The sequence below is a fragment of the Homalodisca vitripennis genome, chromosome 1 (genome assembly GCF_021130785.1).
Source record: "Homalodisca vitripennis isolate AUS2020 chromosome 1, UT_GWSS_2.1, whole genome shotgun sequence".
NCBI classification, from domain to species: domain Eukaryota; kingdom Metazoa; phylum Arthropoda; class Insecta; order Hemiptera; family Cicadellidae; genus Homalodisca; species Homalodisca vitripennis.
This window is the reverse complement of record NC_060207.1, coordinates 118,082,452-118,105,046: the sequence shown is the minus strand read 5'-3', so window position 1 is coordinate 118,105,046 and position 22,595 is coordinate 118,082,452. Positions and strand designations below refer to the sequence as shown.

Here is a 22,595-nt window from a genome sequence, read left to right as displayed (position 1 = left end):
CCAATATTATTGAAAATTTGACGGCAAATAAAAAAATTCCGGAAATAAGCCGTTGTTGTGAATGTGTTAAGTATCAAAATAAACAATAAGATTAATTTTAATTTTTTATAATGAAGATGGAGGATGGGTGAAAAATGTACAACCATTAATATGTACAAGTTGTAAGATTCAACCTTTTACAAGATGTTGAAGGTTAAATTATGTAAAATAATGTGTCGTATTGACCATAACAAATACAGGATGTTTCTCAATCTATAGAAACCTCTCAGCAACCTCTTAAGGAATCCAAACATAACTTTTTTCTGTAGATACTTCATTTCAGAGCTGTATAATAAAAATTTTATCATAAAAATAGTCATTTCATTACAGCAGAATAATTTGATTTACAAAAATTAATTTTTTATTACAAAATCTGTAACAAGGATAAAAATAAATAAATTTGTTGATAGATCATTGTAATAACTCATTTGGCTTCCAAAATAGAATTCAAGATATTTATACAAGTACAGAATATTCCTATATTCTTTAATTGAATATCATAAGCTGAGAAAATGTCTCTTGGTTCACAGAAAAATTGGCAGAGGCGACAAGAAAGTTTGCGACCCTGCGTAGTGAGCTTTCACTATCTCTTCAGCAGAAAGGCAGAACAAAACGCAAGACTGATGTGCCGGCCAGGAAACTAAACGAGCTCAAACTGGCTTTCAGCGAGTTTTATCTTAGTTTAATATTGTTACAAAACTACCAAAACCTAAACTACACTGGCTTCAGGAAGATACTGAAAAAACATGACAAGGTAATTAGCATTTTAATACAAAAGTGCATTTTATTCTTAGTCTTAAAACTACTCTTAATTGTAAATCAGAATGTTCAAAGTGTGATTAGTGTAATGTTAAAATCTCATAAGAATTCATCTATATGCATTTCTTTCCATTCAAGTTTATTTTGAGTGAGTAAAACACTTTTAATGTTTTGTTATAAAATAAATGTTACCGTTTTAGTTTTTGAAATGGCACTAATTTACTCTGTGCTCGGACACTTAGTTATGTAAGAATTTTTTAAACTGTTATGTATCAAATTTGTCACATGAACATTTGTCACATATAGATAATTATTTCAAGGAAACTTCTAAAAATAATAACTTAATTATTTAATTTTTTTATTTAAATTATTTGTAGAATGTTAATAAATACTCTGAAAATAAGCAGAATTTGTATGCTAGTGAAAAATATATATTTATCACAATACCTTAGATAGAAGGTGTTGAGGAATTTTTTGTATCATAATTGTGTTACTCTGGTTATGCTAGCTTGCTATGAGCTGTTTTACAATTATGTATAAAGGAGAGAAATAGAGTAAGTGATTGATTGTTCATGTGTAAATTATTCAGAACAACATGTCAGTAAGTATTCAGCTTCCCATTATCTGCATGATGCTGGGTAATTGGTATTGCTAGTGCAGGGGTAGCCATGGTGCTGGCCATCTAGCATTTCTAGCAAAGAATTAGCATTAAAAGCTGGATATTCAGAATTTGCCTTATAGAAAGTTAAAGCAAGTGATTGTTAAGAACGCCACTAAAATTACTGGTAAACTTTAACTGAAAGAACATTGATGACTTAATTTATCAATGGTATGAGACCTAGAGTAGTGATTTTATTATTTACGTACACATAATTGCAATGTTTAGCTACTGGCAGTGGATCTGGGAGCTAAGTACCGAACAGAACATGTGGAGGCAGCACACTTCTACACCAACAAGGACATACCTCGTCTAATAACAGAGACGGAAGCGACTGTAACCCAGGAGCTGGAGGGGGGAGACAGACAGCGAGCCATGAAGCGACTCAGAGTGCCTCCACTGGGAGAGCAGCAGAGTCCCTGGACCACCTTCAAGGTCGGTCTCTTCTCCGGCTCCTTTGTGGTCTTGTTCATTGCCGTTGTCCTGTCAGGTAAAACCAACAAAATCAAAGATATGTATAAGTTATTATGATTAATTTAACGTGCTGAAAGCGGCAGACACGTTAGTGCACTTGCTTACTAAGGACCACTCAGAGCTGCAGTAAAGGTGTTAAAGATTGGTTGATCCCAGGTTTTAGCACCAGTCCAATTCTTTTTTTTCTTAAAGGAGAAGAAATCTCCTTTTTTGGCATTATTCTACCCTTCTCCATGGTTCTCTAGCCTGTATGAGGATCTTTTCAAACACAAAAAGGAGTAGAGTTGGTTGGTACAGTATAAGGCTGATTTTACTGATGAAAATTGCAATAGTAACAGGCAGGATTTGAATCTGCGCTATCTCTAATCCGGTGCATTAGACCGCTCAGTATCCATCTCTCCCAATTCTTGACCTTGAATTTCATTTAGTTCCTGATTATTAGTTCTAATAATAATTCAATATATTCTAATAATATTAATGGTCTGTAATACCCAAGTACAGAGTGTGCCATCCTGTCTATATGCCATAGACAAGTTTAAATAATAGTGTACAACTAATTAAGTAAGGTATCAGAGTAAATTTGTCATTTAAAATCTGGTATAGCTTAGCTATGTGATGTCATTTTTAACTTCAATAATTCTATAACTCTGTGATCTGTCATGTAAAAATTTGTTTTATTTTGCAAATAATTATACTAACATGTGGAAAAAATCCTTTTAATAAAGATAAATATTGTTCTGTAAAATACTATGAACTGATACCTAGTCCATTTAGGCTGTTTATCGTATATTTTGTCCATTTTTATTGTATTATAACACAGATATTCCTCACATATAGAAATTTTAAATCAGTAAAAGCTAGTTGTGGTAAACTTGAAAATTTAATTTCTTTATTGATATTCTAATTAGAAATATTAATTAGAAAGATCCAACTGCAATTCTACCAATTAGTGGTAACGAGAGAAAGTGATGATCAAGAACTAGAACTGACTTATCCCAGTTTATTTTTTGATTCACTGAAGTAAGCTGAAAATAAAGATAGACTTGAATCACGAAACACTCTTAACTCCAGAACTGGCAATGACCAGGTACCATGCAATATGTTAAATTAATGAAACTCAAAGCATTGTGACTCTTGGAATACTCTATCAATATAATTCCATCTACACATTGTATCTATAGTTATTTACATCTAATATACAAGTATGAATGAAATTAGATCTTCACTGTAGCCTAGGGGTAAGGGTAAGGCCTCTCTAACCGAGAGGTCATCCATGATTTCATTCTGGTGGAGGTCAACAAAGGTATTCAAATGGGTACGGACTGTTTCCTCCTAAAACTTTTAGATCAATTTAAAATGCCACTGGCATTGAAAGTACTCCCCACCATCACTCCCACTCCCACAAAAACAATTTCCATGGTGTAACATTATTGGTCAAAATTATAACTTAAAAATTATATCAAAAAGTACTTACATTAAATAAATATAATTAAAATTTAATATCTTCTTTATTAATTCTTTATTATTAACTAATATGAACCAATTTTGAGATTTTGAAGACTATTTACTATAACTATCTGATAAAATTTGAAAGAATAAGTAATTTTTTTGCAAACTCTGTGAACTATAAATGAGATTTTCAACATTTCATAAATATTCATCATATGTTTTGTATTTCCTTTACAATTCTGACATTGGTTTTATTATATATTTAGGAAATGTTCTGTCTTTATATAACAAAAGCTCCAGCAAGATGTCATAAAAATAAACACAAGTTCAAACATAAAGGTCAAATGTCAATGAGTATAATAAAGATAAATCAACCTCCATTACTCAGGCCACCATTTAACCTTGTTTAAAGCTAGGGCTTGTTTACTATTCCACTCTAAAACAAAACAATAGACAGTTTATTTGAGAATTGTATCTCCATCAATTGAAAATAATTATAACAACAATACAATATCAGAGAAAAAAAATTACAAATGTAATTTAAAATTGTAGTTCACAAAAGGTCAGAGTCTAGTTAATTATCAGTTTCCCATCTTCTAAAATACTCTTCAGTGGTATAAAAAGGATTCTGCAGCTACAGCCTCACTTTAGTCTTGATGTCCTCGCAATTTAATTCACAACAACCTTCTTCCTTTCTTGAAATTCTCAATTCTCTCTTAATATTTAAAGTTTGAAATAAGACTGAATGAGCTTGTTACGCTCTTGAAAATGTGTAGAAGAGTAAAATTTTGATTTTCTTACTTGCAGCCAATTATAATTTATGTTAGTGTAGGCTTTTTAAACTAATATAGTATTTATAAACTGAGTTTGTGGAGACATTTATTTTGTTACTAATTTAAATCAAAGACAATCCAAACTTAGACAATTTATTGAGGTTAATGACCAGCACTAACAACAGAATTCACTGGTGCGATGAAGATTTGTAAATGTTGGTATCAGACTAGCTGTAGGGTCGTGCTGTGTTCTGTGTTTCCTCCTTTCTATGATTGTGATGTTCCATATTACATTAATTTGAGCAAGAGTCAACTTTGTAAACATCATTACATAATATTGATTCTTAAATCAAATTTCCAGCTATTTTTCATGAAGGTGGTGGAACCAATCTAAATACAGCATTCAAGCTGTACCGTGGGCCCCTGCTGATTGTTGAGTTTCTCTTCCTGATCGGTGTGAACGTGTACGGATGGCGTTCATCAGGTGTGAACCACGTGTTGATCTTCGAGTTGGATCCTCGCAACCATCTGTCCGAGCAGCATCTGATGGAGATGGCAGCCATCATGGGAGTGGTCTGGACACTCAGCATGCTCAGTTTCCTGTACAGTGCCTCCCTGAGCATTCCACCATACGTGAACCCTCTCAGTCTAGCCTTCATATTCTTGGCATTCACAATCAACCCGGTTCGCACTTTCCGTCACGAAGCTAGATTCTGGTCCCTCAGGGTCATGGTAAGTCATTACTAGTGATTTGATAAGGCAAATCAAATCTAATTAATATGGTTATATGGAGAGAAATCTTGAACATTTTCTTTATCACCCAGGATATTATTATATTATTTCTTATTTAATTCTTAGATCCCATGTTGTGTCCATGTTTGAAGTAATTATCCTACTTATGAAGTCACTGCTAATAAAATAACTATAACTTAACTTGTAATTCCAACTCATGCAACGAGGCTGAAATTTCACAGGAGAAGAATCTTTATGAGTAGGGGTATCTTTGTTTGGTATTATATGTCCATTAAATAATTTGAAAAACAAGCCTTTATGGTAATAATTAATTATTAATAAAATATACATTAACAGTCAGCTTAGTAAGGTGGTTATGGCTCCATCCACTGAATCACTCCCCTTGTTATTTGTCATCTGTTGTATATAAATAACCATCATGAAACTACTGTGTGATTTAATTGAGAGGCAATATTCTGTAATTTTGTGTTTAAAACTTAAATATGAATGAAAATCTAATAGTAGGGGAGCCCAAGCAGGGATTTTCCGTGTTACTAGAGCGTGTCAGAAAATTATATGGGGAGAAATGTTGTACCCTGTAATGTACCCCTACCATATATATAAACCTTTAATATAGGGGCCTGCGTTGAGGGCAGACCGTCAGACTAGTAAAAAAAATCGATCCTCAGAAAAACTTGTGCATGTCAGATGTAGACAAGGTAAGATAAATACATGTAGAACAGTGTAAATTTCGATAATCTGATGATTTAAGCGTGGTATAAGGAAATAGGCGAGTCACAAAGGTGTAAAAATATACGTTACCTTGAAATACTCTAGCGCGATTAAACTTTTTTTATTTTGAAGGAAATCATTGAAGGATTACAGAAAACACATAATCTGACAATTTTCTTAGGGTGAGGTAGCTAAAACCATGAATATAGTGTGGAGCGTACAGTTGCTGAGAACTGTATATTTCCCACTCCGCGTCTCTGTCTCCTTCTCACTCTTTCTTATTCTTGTGTACCGTAAACCGGGGCTACTTTGCACCACTTTTAGGAGTTGAAATAAATATTATCTCATAAAAAATAAACGTTTCAAAAAATTAACAAACTACTGGTTTTTATTAATTCTTATACATCCAGGAAACCATTCCACACTCATAAATTGCTGTATTATATATTTAAATATATTTATGTATTTTTTTAATTTGGTGCAAAGTATACCATAGGAGCGGGTTACTTTGCACCACCTGAAAAATTATTTATCTTTTTATGAAAAAAAATTTTTGGTGCAAAGTATAAGACCCATTCATAAACCCTTAAACATCTGTTGGCACCACTGAATACTTATATGATTTAATTTTTTCACCTGAAAGGGAGAAAAACAACAAAAAAACTCATGATACGTCACAAAAGTGTATTTAACATGGGAAAATTGACAGTGAAAAAAATGACAAACTTAGAGATTCTGAAGCTTAAAACCTAATAAAATACTTGCAGGTCTATGTTCAAAAAAAATTATAACATATAATACACACTTAATAATGCATTTTCTTAAAAAAAATTAGTCCATTTTTCCAAAATTGTCTTGAAGCTCTGGAACTGCAAATATTCCTCTTTTTGCTCAAAATTTTGGGTGGATTTATAGATCCAGCAATTTCATTCCACTCATAAAATAAAACATCCCTTATTAACAGGCCACTTTCCAGTTGCCTAGAGACTTCATCATTGCACTTACAAAAGCTCCATTTTCATCAACGCTTACAATGGTACCTGGGTAATATTCGTTTTCGTAGTTAACAACAACAAATGAATCTACTTGTAGATCAGACTTGTTAATGGGTCTCAGTCCTGATTTTATTGTTAGAAAAGCCTCTTCTTTTGCTGCTTCATTGATCTCCTCTAATTTCTTTTTCCTATAGGACTCCCAGTACATCGTCGGAGGAACTTTCATCAATACACATTTCAGATGAGTCATCTATGGACTCATCACTACTATCCAGTTGAAATTTAGGCCGACAAGATTTTTTTATTTTAGTTAAACAAGTCTTTGTGGCTGCCTTACTCGTGCTTGGTGTTTGGTCATCAGTCATGGATTGTGGGTGTTTAACACTAGCATTATCACTAGTTACAAGTGATTGCATGGAAATTGTTTCTTCGTGAGATAAACTTTTTCCTGCTGGCACAGCAAGTTTCTTTTTTCTTGTTATTTGTGGCTTTGTGCTGCAGGCCTCTCGTGTTGACTGCAGGGCAATGAGGAAAGCAGAACAAACAGCTGAAGGCTCCACTTGTTTGTGTACAATTCTCTGCAGTAAAGGATCTTCATCACAGGGATAGATTCCAGTTTTTTTGAAGCCACTTTCTAATTTTTTTTATGTTTGGCTCTAGACGTTCAAGGACTCTTTTAAGTAGAGATGGAAATTGGTGTTTTGGTTACAACAGTATGGTTCATACCCTCAGGAGATAATTTCCAATCACTCAGGACTTTTCTCCAAGCTACCTTCATGGGGCGGAAAAACGCGACGTCTAATGGCTGAGTTAGATGCGTACTGTTGGGAGGTAAACAGATGAAATGGACGTCATTTTCTTTGCACTTCTTGAAAATGCTTATGTTGAGGTGTGCAGACAAATTATCAGCAATAAGTACTTTTTTCCCTGCCAGTTTCTTTATTCTTGGTAACATGAGGCTTTCAAACCATTCATTGAACGCCACTCCATCAAACCAACCTGATTTGGTGCTTTGGTAGCGACAGTTCTTCGGTCCTCCTTCCCATCCATGTGTCCCACAGCTGAGTCGCTTTGTAGACAACAAACGGAGGTAAAATTTCTCCAACTGCATTTCCACATATCATGACCGAAGTGCTAGATTTAGAAAAATTGCAAACATTTTCTGGATATTTTGTCCCACGCCGACAAATGACTCTTTTTTTGCCTGGGTCATCAGTCAGGTTAGTTTCGTCCAGATTCCATATGTTTTTCTGCTGGAACATCTTTTACAACATCTCTTAGATTAGAAATGAAGTATCGCACTATTTCCTCGTCAACGCAGCTCTGCTACGTTTAATATTTGAGGCAAAACGTTCTTTAAGCCTAGGGTATCGCATCAACAAGCTCTTCATCCAATCCCTGCCAGGGAGATTGTTGTAGAATTCCTTAATAACTCTGCCAATTCGGCTGAGATATGAACCAATGACAAATCTAAGATCATGATATGTCAATGGGAAAGCCATAATCACTCATAGCTTCAATGTAAGAAAACAAATGTTTCCTCCTCTTCTCTAGTAAATATGGGCTGCTTGCCTTGTAATTTGTCATGTTTCTGTTTAAGTTTATAGTTTATTGTCCTTCGAGGAATTGTTAAAATGTGCCTCAGCTTGTCTTTGGGTAAAGGTTCCATTTCTTATTGCTTCCAGACACTCTTCTAATTTTTTCTTTTGTGTAGTCTGCATATTTACGAGCTCCCAGCTTCCTCTTATAAACTCGCACCATTCTGAAACACCACAGTGAATAGTTACCATTCTGTACCATTCTGAATAGTTACCAGTGTCAGACCTACTAACTATTATCAATAATTTTTTTATTAGTAGGCTAAAAGAAAGTGCAATCAAAATATTAAAAATAGAACACTCTACTGGATATTATGTCAATATTTATTAAACTCATTGTTCTATAAGGTACAAAAAATACTAAATATGAAATTATTTTAAAATTTAAATGCAAAATAATTATTAGATTGTCTATTGTTTACTGGTAGGCCTATGCATTTATCTTTGTAAATAAGTAAGTAAATAGTTACAATATATGTAAAATAATAAACATTATGTACTATAAATGTGACTAATAAGATAAAGAAAATACAAAGCATTTTTTTAAATATTAAGGGGCTACTTTGCACCAGTTTTTTATGCTGGTGCAAAGTAGCCCCGTCTTTCTCTTAAAAGTAACCTTAAACTTTAAAATGGATGACAAATCTAATGAGTATTGATATAAACTCTCAGTTACTGTTGTTATTTGTAAGATAATAAAATTCTACACATAAATGTTACCACACTTACCTTTCTCTGACGTTGTCTAATATCGTAAAAACGGCACTTTTTTTGACGTAACAATTCAAACAAAACTGAAGATACAAAGACAACTCTTCCCACAAATATCCAAAATGGCGGGATAAAGTGTCTGTTCACACAAATCATATAGACGGTGGTGCAGCCTAGTGGAAAATTGTAAAACTAGGTCGAAATGATTAATAGTTTCTCCTACAGATAGAGTTGAATCTTTTTTCAACTTTGGTGCAAAGTAACCTCACAAGGTGCAAAGAAGCCCCGGTTTACGGTACTTATTTTTAATATATTTTTACTAATTTTTATATCAATAAATATTTTTTTTCTTTTTTAAATTGCAAGGCCGCTTGTTTTTGTACATTTTCAAAAATCTGCCATGACTTTTGACCACGTCCAAATCGTCAGTCATTTGAATAGGACACTTTTTTGAGTTTACCGAACCATTCGCTCTGAATATCTGACATGCCCGAATAACTTTTTTTCTACCCCTTTTTATAGCCACCCTCCACTAGTTACTCGTCAGATTATTATCGCTCGGTTATCAGAAAGATATAACACTTATACATTATGAATGTCTGACACGCCCAAGTATTTCCATGTGACTGTTTTTTTTTACATTTTGGAAAATTTGTACACTTTCCTCCACACTAAAATGAAAAACTTATCATAAACTTTTTTTCGTTTTAGGACTTAATCTTCACAATCCCATAGGTCCCCATGACGCTTTAGTCACTGAAATTTAGTATCCCGGGCTCCCCTACTATAACCATAATCTACTGAAAATTATGGAATCAGCTATAGTATATCATGAAAACTAACCAATAGAGATAAGTGCTACCACCTTACCAATCTAATTATTTTGAATCTTAACAGCCTGGTAACAGTCCTGTTTGAACTTCACTTTCTCATATATTTCAACTTCTGTACTGTCCAGGGCAGAATGGTGTCAGCACCGCTGTTCCACGTTGGGTTTGCAGACTTTTGGCTGGCAGACCAGCTAAACAGCCTGGTAACAGTCCTGCTTGATCTTCACTTTCTTGTCTGTTTCTACTTCACTAATGGAGAATGGATCGAGGCTGGAGCTGTAGGTAATCTTTTCAACTGGAAAAGTTTATTTTTGTTTTATTAAGTTTATTCATATGCAACATAATATCTTGTGTTATATAACCTATTCTACCTAACCAAAATTTGAAAGAGATTGACTCAATAAAAATATGGGTTTAAAGCATTTTTAATTTTTATGGATTTACACATAAAAAAATGTGCTATCTCTTTGTTTGCTTTAAATTGGAGCAATTACAGACAAATCTTAAAGTAATTACGTTGATAATGATTATTACAGTGGAACCTCGATAAGTCAGATTAATCGGGACCGTGGCCGATCCGGTTTAACGAAAATCTGGGTTAGCCGGAGAATTAGGTAAAAATTAATAAAATACGGTATACTTACAGATAAACTCCATTATAATTGTAAAAACATCAAACATATGCACATTTAATTATTATTAATCCTTACAGTACATTTATAACTGTTCATTTCCTGGTAAAAAACTCAGTCAGCTTTGGTTGTGCCAATGTCGTCTGCCGCTTGCGTGTTGTGCGATCCCGCAGTCTCTTCAACATGAGCAATCCAGCCGGCGATGTTTCTGCCTGCCGGTAGTGTACAATACAGTACACTACACACACAACACGGGCACAAGCGAGCGGAGCGAGGTAGGAACGGTACTGAGGGGCCAGGCGTGGCGGTAGCGTGGCAGAGGGGTTGGAGAAATACGCGTCTGTTATTGTTTCCGAGAATCCGGGACAATGACCGCCACTCGGCCGCCGTGTGCCATGAGTCACACACTCACTGTCGTACAGTCCCATCAAATACTGATGCAACATCGATTCACGGATACTTTACAACTAAAAAATGTTACGTTTTTATTATTGAAATGTTTGTCTGATTTTTAATTGAAAATCGGTCCGGGTTAGCCGGACTTCCGGGTTAACGGGGACCGACTTATCGGGGTTGTACTGTACTTGTAAAACCTTATTTTTTGTCTTAAAAGCAGAGTAATTTCGTTGACATTCCCACCACTTGTTGCTTATTATATGGTTATAACTTAAATATATCATATCTGCATAAAACATTTTTAAATAGTTAATTTTGACTTCTTATAAAAATACAGTTGTATCCTATTGTTCAATTAATTTTTTGTTTGAAAAAATTAAATACAATGTCTATTTTTCAAAGGAAGTTTGTGGGAAATATTCCACAATTTATCACTACAGGAAAGAGTTCAAATATGTATGTATCTGATAAGTTATGGACAAAATTACTGCTTTCCTACCATTGACCATGTGAAGTTTTCCTCCTAAGATCAGTGAACTGAGGCACCCTTGAATTAGTTATAATAATCTGTTTTACCTGGTTGACCTTGAAGAGCAGTGGGCAATGTACTATATTACCTTGAGATGTCAGCTTAATGGTAAGGAGATAGAAGAGCCCTGCATTCATGTGACACATTGTATAATTACTGTCATACAAGAAGACTAACCTGTTTTAATCTTGTAAAACAATTCCTTTACAGAAAAATATGGGATACTTTTTTTTAAATTATTCATTGTCAAAGACTTATTTTTTTGTTTTCTAAGATGTAACAGTTTTGTACATTTAACATAATTGTTGCTATATTTATTATGTTTAATGTTATTTATTTATTGTTGCTTATTTAGCATTTTTATTATTCTAATAATTTATTATTTAAGCGAACATAAAAAATATCAACAGCAAAATTTTTTTAATTTTTAACCTTAAAGACAATATATAGTTTCTAATTTTATTAACACCTGATTTTTGCAAAATCTCATTGATTGTAAATTTGTGATTCATATATTATAGTTATAGTTATTTATTCATAATACATTTATGAATTTATATATATAAAATATTATATTTTAATAAAATATAATATTTCTTATCGTTCAGTGAAACAAGAAATCAGTAACATTACGTTTCGAGATCTGCAATCTGATCTCTTCTTCAGGTAAGACTAGGTAAGTAGGTAGAAAGTACAACATTAGAACCGCGTTTAAAACACACAACTCTCTTAGACCAAGTCTCGTAAAAACAAAACCAAAAAATGGCACACAGGATTCCAAAATCTGTGTTTATAGTATAAAATGTAGTTGCAATACATAGGCAAGACAAAAAGACCACTAAACATAAGGATAAAAGAGCACAAAGAAAACACGAGAAAGGGTCTCACAGAAAAGTAAAAAATTGCACACCATTGTTGGTCCGAAGACCATCATATGAATTGGGATGAAGCCAACATAATACATCAGGAACCACATGTCTTCAAAAGGAAATTAATTGAGGCAACATACATTAAATTGGCAGACCAACTAATCAGTCAACCATCAGTAGAGATTAGGCCGCTTTGGTTGCCAATTCTAAAAAATGAGCTAAAGAGAAAACCAAAAGTATCAAACAGATCAGATATTTGTAATAAACCAATGCGGAGTCACAATATGGTTTTTAAGAAGTTCATCTCGCATGAACCAATAATAACGAAAGGGTCCATTCCTGTCCCCCTTCCTCTTTATTTCTGCCATCTTGTTTTTGTCTGCCGTGACGATTACCATTGGCTAGTGCCCTCTGGTCAGTCCTAGGTGGTTAGTAGACGAATGAAGACGTATTGTGACCTGTATTCCATAGTTCAGTTTTAATGATTAGTGTTGTGTATAGTTTATTATTAAGTGCATGTTTATAGAGTTAGTGAAGTTGACAAACAACATGGTGGTTTGATTCCTGACTTAAGCGTGCCACAACGCTTTGGTAAGATTTGTTTATTTTAACCTAGTTTGTAATTATGTATTAGGTTAGTTCTTTACCTGAAGAAGAGATCAGATTGCAGATCTCAAAACGTAGTGTTACTGATTTCTTGTTTCACTGAACGATGGCAAATGTCCGGAAAAATCCTGTTTCCTTCACAATCCTTCCATCGTCAAAAATAACCTTCAAACAAAGAATATTTCTTAATTATTTCTCTTAAATTTTATGACAAACAAACAGTCATAAATTTATTATGTAATACAGGGCTTAAATAAGTACAAATTAAAACTTCTCATTTTAATGTCTATAAAAAGAGATGACTTGACTGGCTGACAGTCAAATTGACTGATTCATCAACTCCCATCAAAAACCACAAAAGATAGATGTATGAAATTTGGTGTAAATTTTTATTTTATGCCATAGAGGCGCACTCGGGATGGGGTTTTCTCTCCGATCTCAGTGCTCTGTCACACTGGTCTCTAAAATTTCCATAAAATATGTATTGTAGCAAACACATGTTATTAATAAAATATTGTGTTAAATTAAATATGATCAGCTGTTTGATGTAGGTATACTGATTCCAATACTCAATACATGAATACCTTGATATGTATCAACAATTCTTGATTGCTCATTTCATTTGATTCCTATACCAATATTTTTAAAATATTAGATTGCTAGAAAATGAATATAACTGGCAGATATGCTTAAAATATGTTTTAAAGGCAATACTGTATTATCTATATGCTTTTATTTATATAAATAAAACTTTATTCGTTGGTAAGCACATTATTGAGGATGGCTAGACCGATTTGCTATTTTTGTTTAAAGTTTTCATAATAATAAAAATTAGATTTTTAAGGAGGAAAAAATCAGAAAATTTGAAGATATATATATACATATATCTTCAAATTTTCTGATTTCTTCCTCCATAAAAATCTAATTTTTATTATTATGAAAACTTTAAACAAAAATAGATATATACAACTGAAATGAGCAATTTCTAGTATATCGATAGTAGTAGTGTACTGCAAATATGAATGACAATAATATTTCAATACACTTTTATTATAGATCACGCCAGCAATGAATTCAATCTGACTTTGCCTATTCTGTAAATTATTTTAATATTGCTATAACATTCAATTAGCCTAATTGATCAAAATGATTAATATGTGCACGTAACATATTCAATATTGGGTTGTTTTGACATTATGGCATAGAGTATTTACAGTAGCTGAAATAAAAAAAAAAACAAGAAGAATGAACAATAACATAACTTAATGAGCCAATTCTTCCATGGCTATACTCGTAACTTGGAGAATACAGAGAGCCTCTAATCATTCCTCATTAGACCTCAACAGCCTTAGTATCACCACCCACTCCAACAGTTATCCTCCACAGTAGACTAAACCTGTCGATCCGACCCCTTTCCCCAATATCTCAACATTTGCAGTTAAAGTGATGTGCCACTCCTGACATCTATGGGTGCCTTAATGAAAGTGACATATTGGATTTTGCTATACCCAGTTTAGGTTCAACTGAAAGGTATAAGCCATTGGACCCTCCTGAGGTGTTTTTTTTTCTTGCATTTGTCAACCAAACAAAAATAAAATGTCTAAATGCTAATTTGATAACAATAATTATAATTGGATATTTAAAATAAATACTGGTATGATAAGAAACCTGTTGAAGAAGAAATAATATTACAGTTATAATTAGTTGTCTTTACATTATGTGTATAGGTGGTTGATGAAAACAAAGAAGGGTATATATTTTACAATTAATGTTTATGAAGCACAGAATAAATTAACAATATTACAAATTGTATTAAAAACTAAAAAATTATAGTTATAGTTCTTGTTTGCCAAATTCAAAATATAGCAAATTTTTATTTCTATTCCTCAAACGAACAATCATGGTGAGTGTACATAATATTAGTTAGTATTGTGTAATAACTTACAGTAATCAAATTAGTTAAATAATTAAACCAAATGCTCAGCAGTACATGACTCATATATTGCCTCCCCACACCTTATTGGCGAATCTGCATTGACCTGGGTTCACTTTCCGCATATCTATCCCCTCTACTTCTGTGTAAGGCACTTTCCTTTCTTGATATCAATTAACTTCAATGACACAAATTTCTTTCTTTTATAGAAATTTATATTTATTTGGTTAATAGTACGTCATGACTTAAAACATTACTAATAAATGGCTGTGGTTGGTTGCAGATATCCACAACTGTTCAGGAGGAGAGATGTTCCTTGTGAGTCGAGCTCTAGTCAACTGCATCCCTGCATGGATCCGATTTGCTCAATGTCTTCGCCGTTACTATGACTCGAGAGAAGCCTTCCCGCACTTGGTCAATGCTGGCAAATATTCCACCACTTTCTTTGTTGCTTTCTTCACCCTTCAGCGGACACTTACCAAAGGTAAGTGCGACAGTCTATTGTATTAAATCAGTATCTGCATTACTGTAGGCTTGACGAAATCCTCCCTGCAATTGGTCAATGCTGGCAAATATTCCACCATTTTCTTTGTTGCTTTCTTCACCCTTCAGCGGACACTTACCAAAGGTGTCACAGTCTATCGTATTTAATCAGTATTTTCATTACTGCAGACTTGAGGAAAGCCTCCCTGCACTTGGTCAATGCTGGCAAATATTCCACCACTTTCTTTGTGCACTTATTCACCTTTCAGTGGATACTCACCAAAGCTAAGTGTGAAAGTTTATTGTATTAAACCAGAATCTGCATTTCATTCCATGGGTTTTGGTTGAGCATTAGCGAATATTTTTACATTTGGTCTTATTGGTAATCATGATGGCAATTAGAAAGTAACAAAGTAAATAAATTTAAAAACAAACTGAGTACAATGATTTGAGATTTTAACAGTGACATTTCGTTCGTAAAGTAAAAAGAAAAAATAACATAGTTGAAAGTCAGTGTTTGGTCAAGTTGGTAACAAGATTGATTAAATTTCATTGCAACACACTCTTGCTACTCTTGTAGTACTCTCACTAGCTCACCGACACTTTTATTATTTGAATAATTCTATGAAACATAACTTAGTGAACAAAAAAGTGAATGTATCATGTAACAAGATATCTCAAGAAAAATATCATCTTTAGACTTTAAGATTTGCATGAAACTTTATTTCTACAGACAAGAATGAGTTCTATGATGGTGCAGGTCCAACCATAGAATTTGGCTGAGCTTCATTGAAGCCTATTACTCAATAGGCTGAAACAATTTCTCATTTGTTCCCCAGGGAGATGTAAACATTTCTTTTCTCTATGATTGTGTGTTTGTCTAAGTGAGCTAAAGATTTGAAATTTTTCATACAACCTCAGCAAAGCCTGTTGTATGACACATGGTGTGGCATTCTCCTACTTTGTCATAGCCTAGGAATAAGTTTAGGGCTTTCTGACAAAGAGGCCATGGGTTCAATTAATGGGATGTCAGAAAAATTTGCAAAGGATTCAAACTGTTTGCCCTTAAAATGTTTAGTATTATCGGTTTCAATTCAAGATGTCTTCATTATAGAAATAAGACTCTAACAAACTTATATCCCTTGGATAACTAATTCAATACAATAAAAATAGTTTATTCATGCTTACCCCATTCTGTAATACAGCTGTTTGAGAGTTGGCTGTCATGTCAATTATTGCATCATAGCTTAAGAAGTCAATGTCATAGAACTATGCAGCTTGTCACGTAAATTATATGTCTGGATGCCTAAACCTTTTTATTGATTACTATCTTTAAAGTATGCAATACTTCTACTGCCGGTGGTGTGATTGTCTTTGTATATAAAATAAATAATAATGAAGAATGAGCAATAAGTATAAATCGCATAAAAATATATGTGTTATTTTCAAGTAATAGACTTTCGTATTAATTCTGATTCAGGTATTAATATAATACAGACTTTCTTGTTCTCCAAAAATAATTTCTGTCACATTAAATTATAAACCTAAAATAGAAACATGTATTAGCAGTGTACATGTTTAACATTTAGCAAAACTGTTAAGAAAAACAATTTTGAGTTAAAAAAATTACCAAACAAATTCTCCCTTAAAAGAAAATGAACTCATTAACAAATACTAAAACGTTTTAACATACTTTTTAATATAAATATTTAAAATTGATAACTTAAACCAAATAATTCAAATCAAATATTTAAAATATAGTATTTAAAAATTTAGACAGGAAAATAAAAAGATCAGTGACAACTGGAATTTGGTCATCACAATTAATTAAGCAATATATTACTATTATAATTATGTTTTTAAACATACTTTATCAAACTATGACTTTACCAATACATTTGTTATGTGGGATGACAATAAAATATACTTGATTCTATTTTTATCATGACTTTTATGATTCTATACTTACCAGCTTTATAACTTATTAGCTTATTGTAATATAAATGTTATCTGTTTAAACTTACGTGGCGAATTTCTGTGGACAGACGAGTACAAGACAGAGTGGGACAATCCCTACTTGTACTGGTGGTTGATGGCGTCAGCAGTCAACTCTGTGTATGCCTACACCTGGGACATCAAGATGGACTGGGGGCTGCTGGACAAGCGGGCTGGTGAAAACACATTTCTGCGCGAGGAGATCGTCTACACTAGTACTGTGAGTCACATGTCTTCCTGGTATTATTTAGTGTATATTACTAAAGAGCAAAATAAAAAAAAAAATCATTATTTACTCACCTCTGATGTTTTTCATCAATGAAAATGTCTTTGTTACGCCCAAAAATTATTATTTACAACAAACTTTACTCTTTCAGTAGTTATGAGACTGTGATAGTCTGAGAAGCAGTGTGCCACACACAGAGTCACTCCATAGTCAGCACACATGTAACATGTCTCATACCTTGTTGTGATTTCTCACAAATGACACTTTCTACAAAGAGCTTGTTTATTTTCTATTGATGGCACAACCGAGCGAAAATGTCTTTAAGATAATCTAAGGACTATGTCTCCAGGTAAAGGTCACCCTCCTTTATTCAGAGACCTTTATGGCTTGTCAGGGTTACTTTTTGGGAATTTTTGGGACGATTTAAAAAATATTAATTACTAATAAACTTAATCAATATCATATTTTTTAACATTTTTCTCAGAAAAGACTAGTATACACCTCAACATAATAAACATAATTCTTGGATTCTTAATAAATATCTAAAACAACACAAAATCTTAGTGTATCTGTCATCTCCAAGGGTTAAAGTTTTCTTCACTGAAGTGTTCAATTAACAATATTCTGATACTAATATAAGTCAAAGAGTAATGCCTTTAAAATGAAATAAATATCAATAATATAATTGACTTCGTCTTAGAAAGGATCTCCCCCTCCATCCCGCCCTCCTTAGGATGCCTAATCCCTAGTGTTTATTTCGTTACTTAAAAGAAAGGAATGGGGGCAGATAAAACCTGTGGCGGAATGTATCTGTACTGCCAAGACTATCAGCAGTGCAGGCGTCCCCAACGTTATACTACAACCAAAAAGCTGTGTTTACATGTGTTCTTGAGTCTCTGAGGTGTAACAGGGGTTACAGAATTATACAAGAGACATATATTGTTGTTATTGTACAAAAGATGTTATTTTATCAACAATTAGAAATAAAATGAGATTTCTTTGAATTTATACAACACTAGTGAGTAATACAACAATGTAGCAACTGGTGAGACTGATAATCATGTTTGAACAAAAAATATTTAAGTTCTGAAAAATATTCATCTGAGCAATGTAAAGTCTGACCAGTGCCTCAGACTGTGCCAGAAATTGTTTCAGAAAATTTTGAATCAGATTATATATAATCAAAATAGACTTTAAATATTAAAATGGATTTCCATATATTGAACTTTTATGAATACTGTACTTTGTCCCTCTCCTTTTCACGTTACTGCCTTTCACGTTTTTGATAGGGCAGGGACATGGTGCTTTGACTTGTCAAGTCACTTACAAATTGTGGAACTATTTTAGTAAATACGAGGCACGTCCAGAAAGTAAGTGTACTGGTACCTACTCTCACAGCTGTAGGAAATACTTTTTCGACATGTTGGGAACACTGCCGCGTAGCCTGAATCCTCCCCTTCAAAACGAGACCAATCCGAGGTTAGTGTGTTGAAAACTCATGACGCAGTAGCATCTCTCGCAAAAAATGTCTATCGTATCTCCCGCCAAGTGCGAAATTCGCGCCGTCATTCGCTACCCCGTTCTGAAGAGAAAAGCTCGGGTTGGAATTTATAGTGAGGTAACAAATGTTTACGGTAATGGAGCTATGAATCGTTCGAGCGTGTACAAGTGGTGTCACGAGTTTAAAAAATGGCCGTACTTCCGTGCAAGACGATCAGAGGAGCGGAAGACCTTCAACTGTGACTGACGAACTTGTGGAAAAAATCGAGAAAGCGGTCCGTGACGATCGCAGATTGACGTTAGATGAACTTTTTGCGATGTTTCCGCAAATCTCCAGATCCCTGATACACGAAACAATCACAGAAACTCTCAGATATCGGGAATTGTCTGCGAGGTGGGTCCCAAAGCAGCTGAGAGAACAGCACAAGTTGAATCGAGTGCAAAACTTCAAAGAGTTTTCGGAACACTACGAACTTGAAGATGATCATTTTCTCTACTCCATTGTTACTGGAGACGAAACTTGGGTTGCCCACTACACGCCTGAAACTAAGAGGCAGTTTAAACAGTTTTCACCTTAAATTTCAACCGGAGCTTTTCCCTTCATAACGAGGTAGTGAATGAGGCCCAAATTTCGCACTTGGCGGGAGATACGATCAACATTTTTTGCGAGAGATGCTACTGCGTCAAGAGTTTTCAACACACTTACCTTGGATTGGTCTCATTTTGAAGGGGAGGATTCAGGCTACGCGGCAATGTTCCCAACATGTCGAAAAAGTATTCCCTACAGCTGTGAGAGTACCGGTACACTTACTTTCTAGACATGCCTCGTATAAAAAATAATGCTCTAACCAAACACTTGTTACTACAACTCTTATATGGTATTAAATTGAATTTAGTTAATTGTGTTAATTTTCTTCTCAAGTATATAATATGATGCAAAGTATTTTTTTTTAACTTTGATACTGCTAGGTCAGCGCTCTCTACTAACCGTCACCTAGATCCATCCTTGGTTCAGTCATTTTGTCATTATGGAGGATCTGGTTTCCAGGTTTTCTTGGATCATCTCCTTTGCTCTGCACCAAGCTGAACCCTGTTATAACTATCATTCTTTGTTCCAGATGTTTTATTATTTTGTCGTTGTGGAGGATCTGTTACCCAGGTTCACTTGGATTATGTCCTTTGTTTTAGTCCAAGCTGAACTCTGTTATAACTATCATTTTTTGTTCCAGTCGTTCTATTATTTTGCCATTGTGGAGGATCTGGTACTCAGGTTCTCTTGGATCATCTCCTTTGCTCTAGTCCAAGCTGAATTATGTTCTAATGATCTTGTCACTTCAGTTACCGCCATCTTAGAAGTGTTTAGGTAACTAGCGCATTATACTATATATTTTGTGTATTATTGCAATTAAAAAATTTGCATTTATCATCCGAAAGGTTTCTTGTTTGTTGATTAAATTTAAATGTTTAATTTAAAAGTAGCTTCACATCTTATATTTATTTACAATACTTATTTTGTAATATAAGATATTTTAAAGCACATATATTCTACACATCTTGATATTATCTCTAAATATGGTCAATCTTTTATGGTTGACTGCCATATTTGACTTTAGTAAAAATTCTTTGAGCTTTCCTATTTCACCATTATTTTTCTTAAATAACTCATTTGAAACTCAAGCGACTATTTATCAAGACAGGTCCTTGAAAGCAGTTTGTAAACAATTTTATTATTAAGTATTGTTTTTAACTTCATGGACATTTCAAAAATCTTCCACACCATGATTTTTATATATATCTAATAGATTATTAACTATTTGTGCTCAAATGGCCAGCAGCACTGGCCACACCAAGGTTGCAGACAGCTCGTGTTACTTTTGCCCTAGTTTGTCCTCGTAACTCATATGGCCAGTACAGATGACCGTGCTACTTCCACTGACAGCTCAGCGTCAATATATGTTGTTTGCCTCGTCAGATCAGAATTATTTTTCAATATACTCCATGTTATTTGCATAGTAATTTAAAATGTTTAAAGAATAAATGAAAAATAATTTTAAATGTACGTAAAATGTATCTTTCTAATACAAAGATAAACTTAGATTTAGGAATACCCAGGATCTAGTCACTAGTCTAAATGAGCATTCTTATATTGAACATGACATGTGACTCAGTTGTACAGATGTCTGAATTCATTGCATTTAAACAAACAAATGTGGAGTTATCAAATATTTTGTATGACTATAATTGAGATAATCCACAAATGCCTATTGAGAGGCACAACCTCTAACCACATGCAGTGCAGTGTTTTACTCAAGCTAGCTTTACCTTCAGGATGAAATAAAACTTCATATCATAAATCATAAATATAATTTTATTGTTATATTATTGATTAAAGTAGACTCTACTTGCAGGCGTTTTGTGTGGAATTTCTTCCGCTTGGAGAACGAACACCTGAACAACTGCGGTAAGTTCCGAGCTGTGAGAGATATCTCAGTGGCTCCACTTGACTCCAGCGACCATACCCAGATCATCCGCATGATGGATGATGAGAACGGTGTCACCAACAGAAAACCGCAACGCAAGACCGTCAAGAAATCTGTGAAAGAAGACAAGAAACCGTTGTTGGCCAAGGATAATGTGAGCGAAATGGGGAACACTTCACCTCTGACAAAATAAAAAAGTGAGAATCTGAAACATTGGTACATGCCAGACAACTTGAAGGAGAACTAACTGAGTAATCAGAATGAACTCTATCACAACAAGAGATTAGGTGTGAATTAGCACTACATTACAGGGCTTTCATTAGATGCTGGGTAGCAAACCGTCTGTTAAGAACAGTTATTACAATTTCTTGTTTACATTCCTAAAAATGTATATTGAAAAGAAAAATTTGAATACTTAAAACCTACAACAGGGCATCAAAAATGTGTCCAATCCAGAGAAGTTGCATATTTTCAGTTGATATTTGTTATTTATAAATACCGTTATAAATTAAAAAGAACAAACCTTCAGCAATTCTCTGTGATCTAAATACAGGGTGGCCTTGAGTTTGGAAATTTTGAAAGATGCTGATATAATAAATACACTTAGTTCTGGTTGAAGTTACTACTATATGAGACACATATGCGCTAAACAGTTCACCATACAATCTACTATTAATGATTGTTATGACTGTTAATTACTACTTGAGTTTCATAAGATAGTTCTAAATCTTATAATTAAAATAACAGTCATATGGGTTCTAGATATTCCAGACTCTATGGCAATTCTGTATTAGCCAATATTAAATGATTGTACTAGTCAACTGTTAACTTGTACATAATTTTGTTTTGTTTGTGAAATATTTTAATCCTGCTTTCACCTGAGTGGTTATTTTGGTAATGGCTTGTGGATTATTGTTACTTTCCAAAGTGCCATTAAAAATTGGAGTCAGAATAAAGGCTTAAGTGAAATGACAAAAGAATTCACCATTAAGAAAAGTACCAGACAACTAAATTAAAAACATTTTTCAGCTTTATTCCAATAAACTACTCCAATAATGGTATAGGATCACCAAACTTGTTCCAGCCTTTATTGTAACTGTAATATGTTAAAGTATTAGTTCCAATTATAATAATTTAATTTACAATTTTATAACAATGTTTATTTTAAGTATATTATTAAAATTGTTGATATTTTT

At 33.6% G+C, this 22,595-nt stretch overlaps 1 protein-coding gene across 1 annotated transcript in view; it reads left to right on the top strand.

Moving 5' to 3' along the window:
• The window catches only part of LOC124370267 (xenotropic and polytropic retrovirus receptor 1), a 45,640-nt gene extending 23,314 nt beyond the window's left edge, over nt 1-22,326 (top strand). Inside the window, exons 4-11 of the mRNA XM_046828558.1 lie at nt 570-793; nt 1,685-1,946; nt 4,514-4,884; nt 9,879-10,032; nt 14,999-15,199; nt 17,244-17,413; nt 20,149-20,282; nt 21,328-22,326. Coding sequence (XP_046684514.1) covers nt 570-793; nt 1,685-1,946; nt 4,514-4,884; nt 9,879-10,032; nt 14,999-15,199; nt 17,244-17,413; nt 20,149-20,282; nt 21,328-21,592 — 1,781 coding nt within the window. The 3' untranslated portion in view covers nt 21,593-22,326. The remainder of the gene's footprint in view (nt 1-569; nt 794-1,684; nt 1,947-4,513; nt 4,885-9,878; nt 10,033-14,998; nt 15,200-17,243; nt 17,414-20,148; nt 20,283-21,327) is intronic.
• Nucleotides 22,327-22,595: the final 269 nt, after the last annotated feature.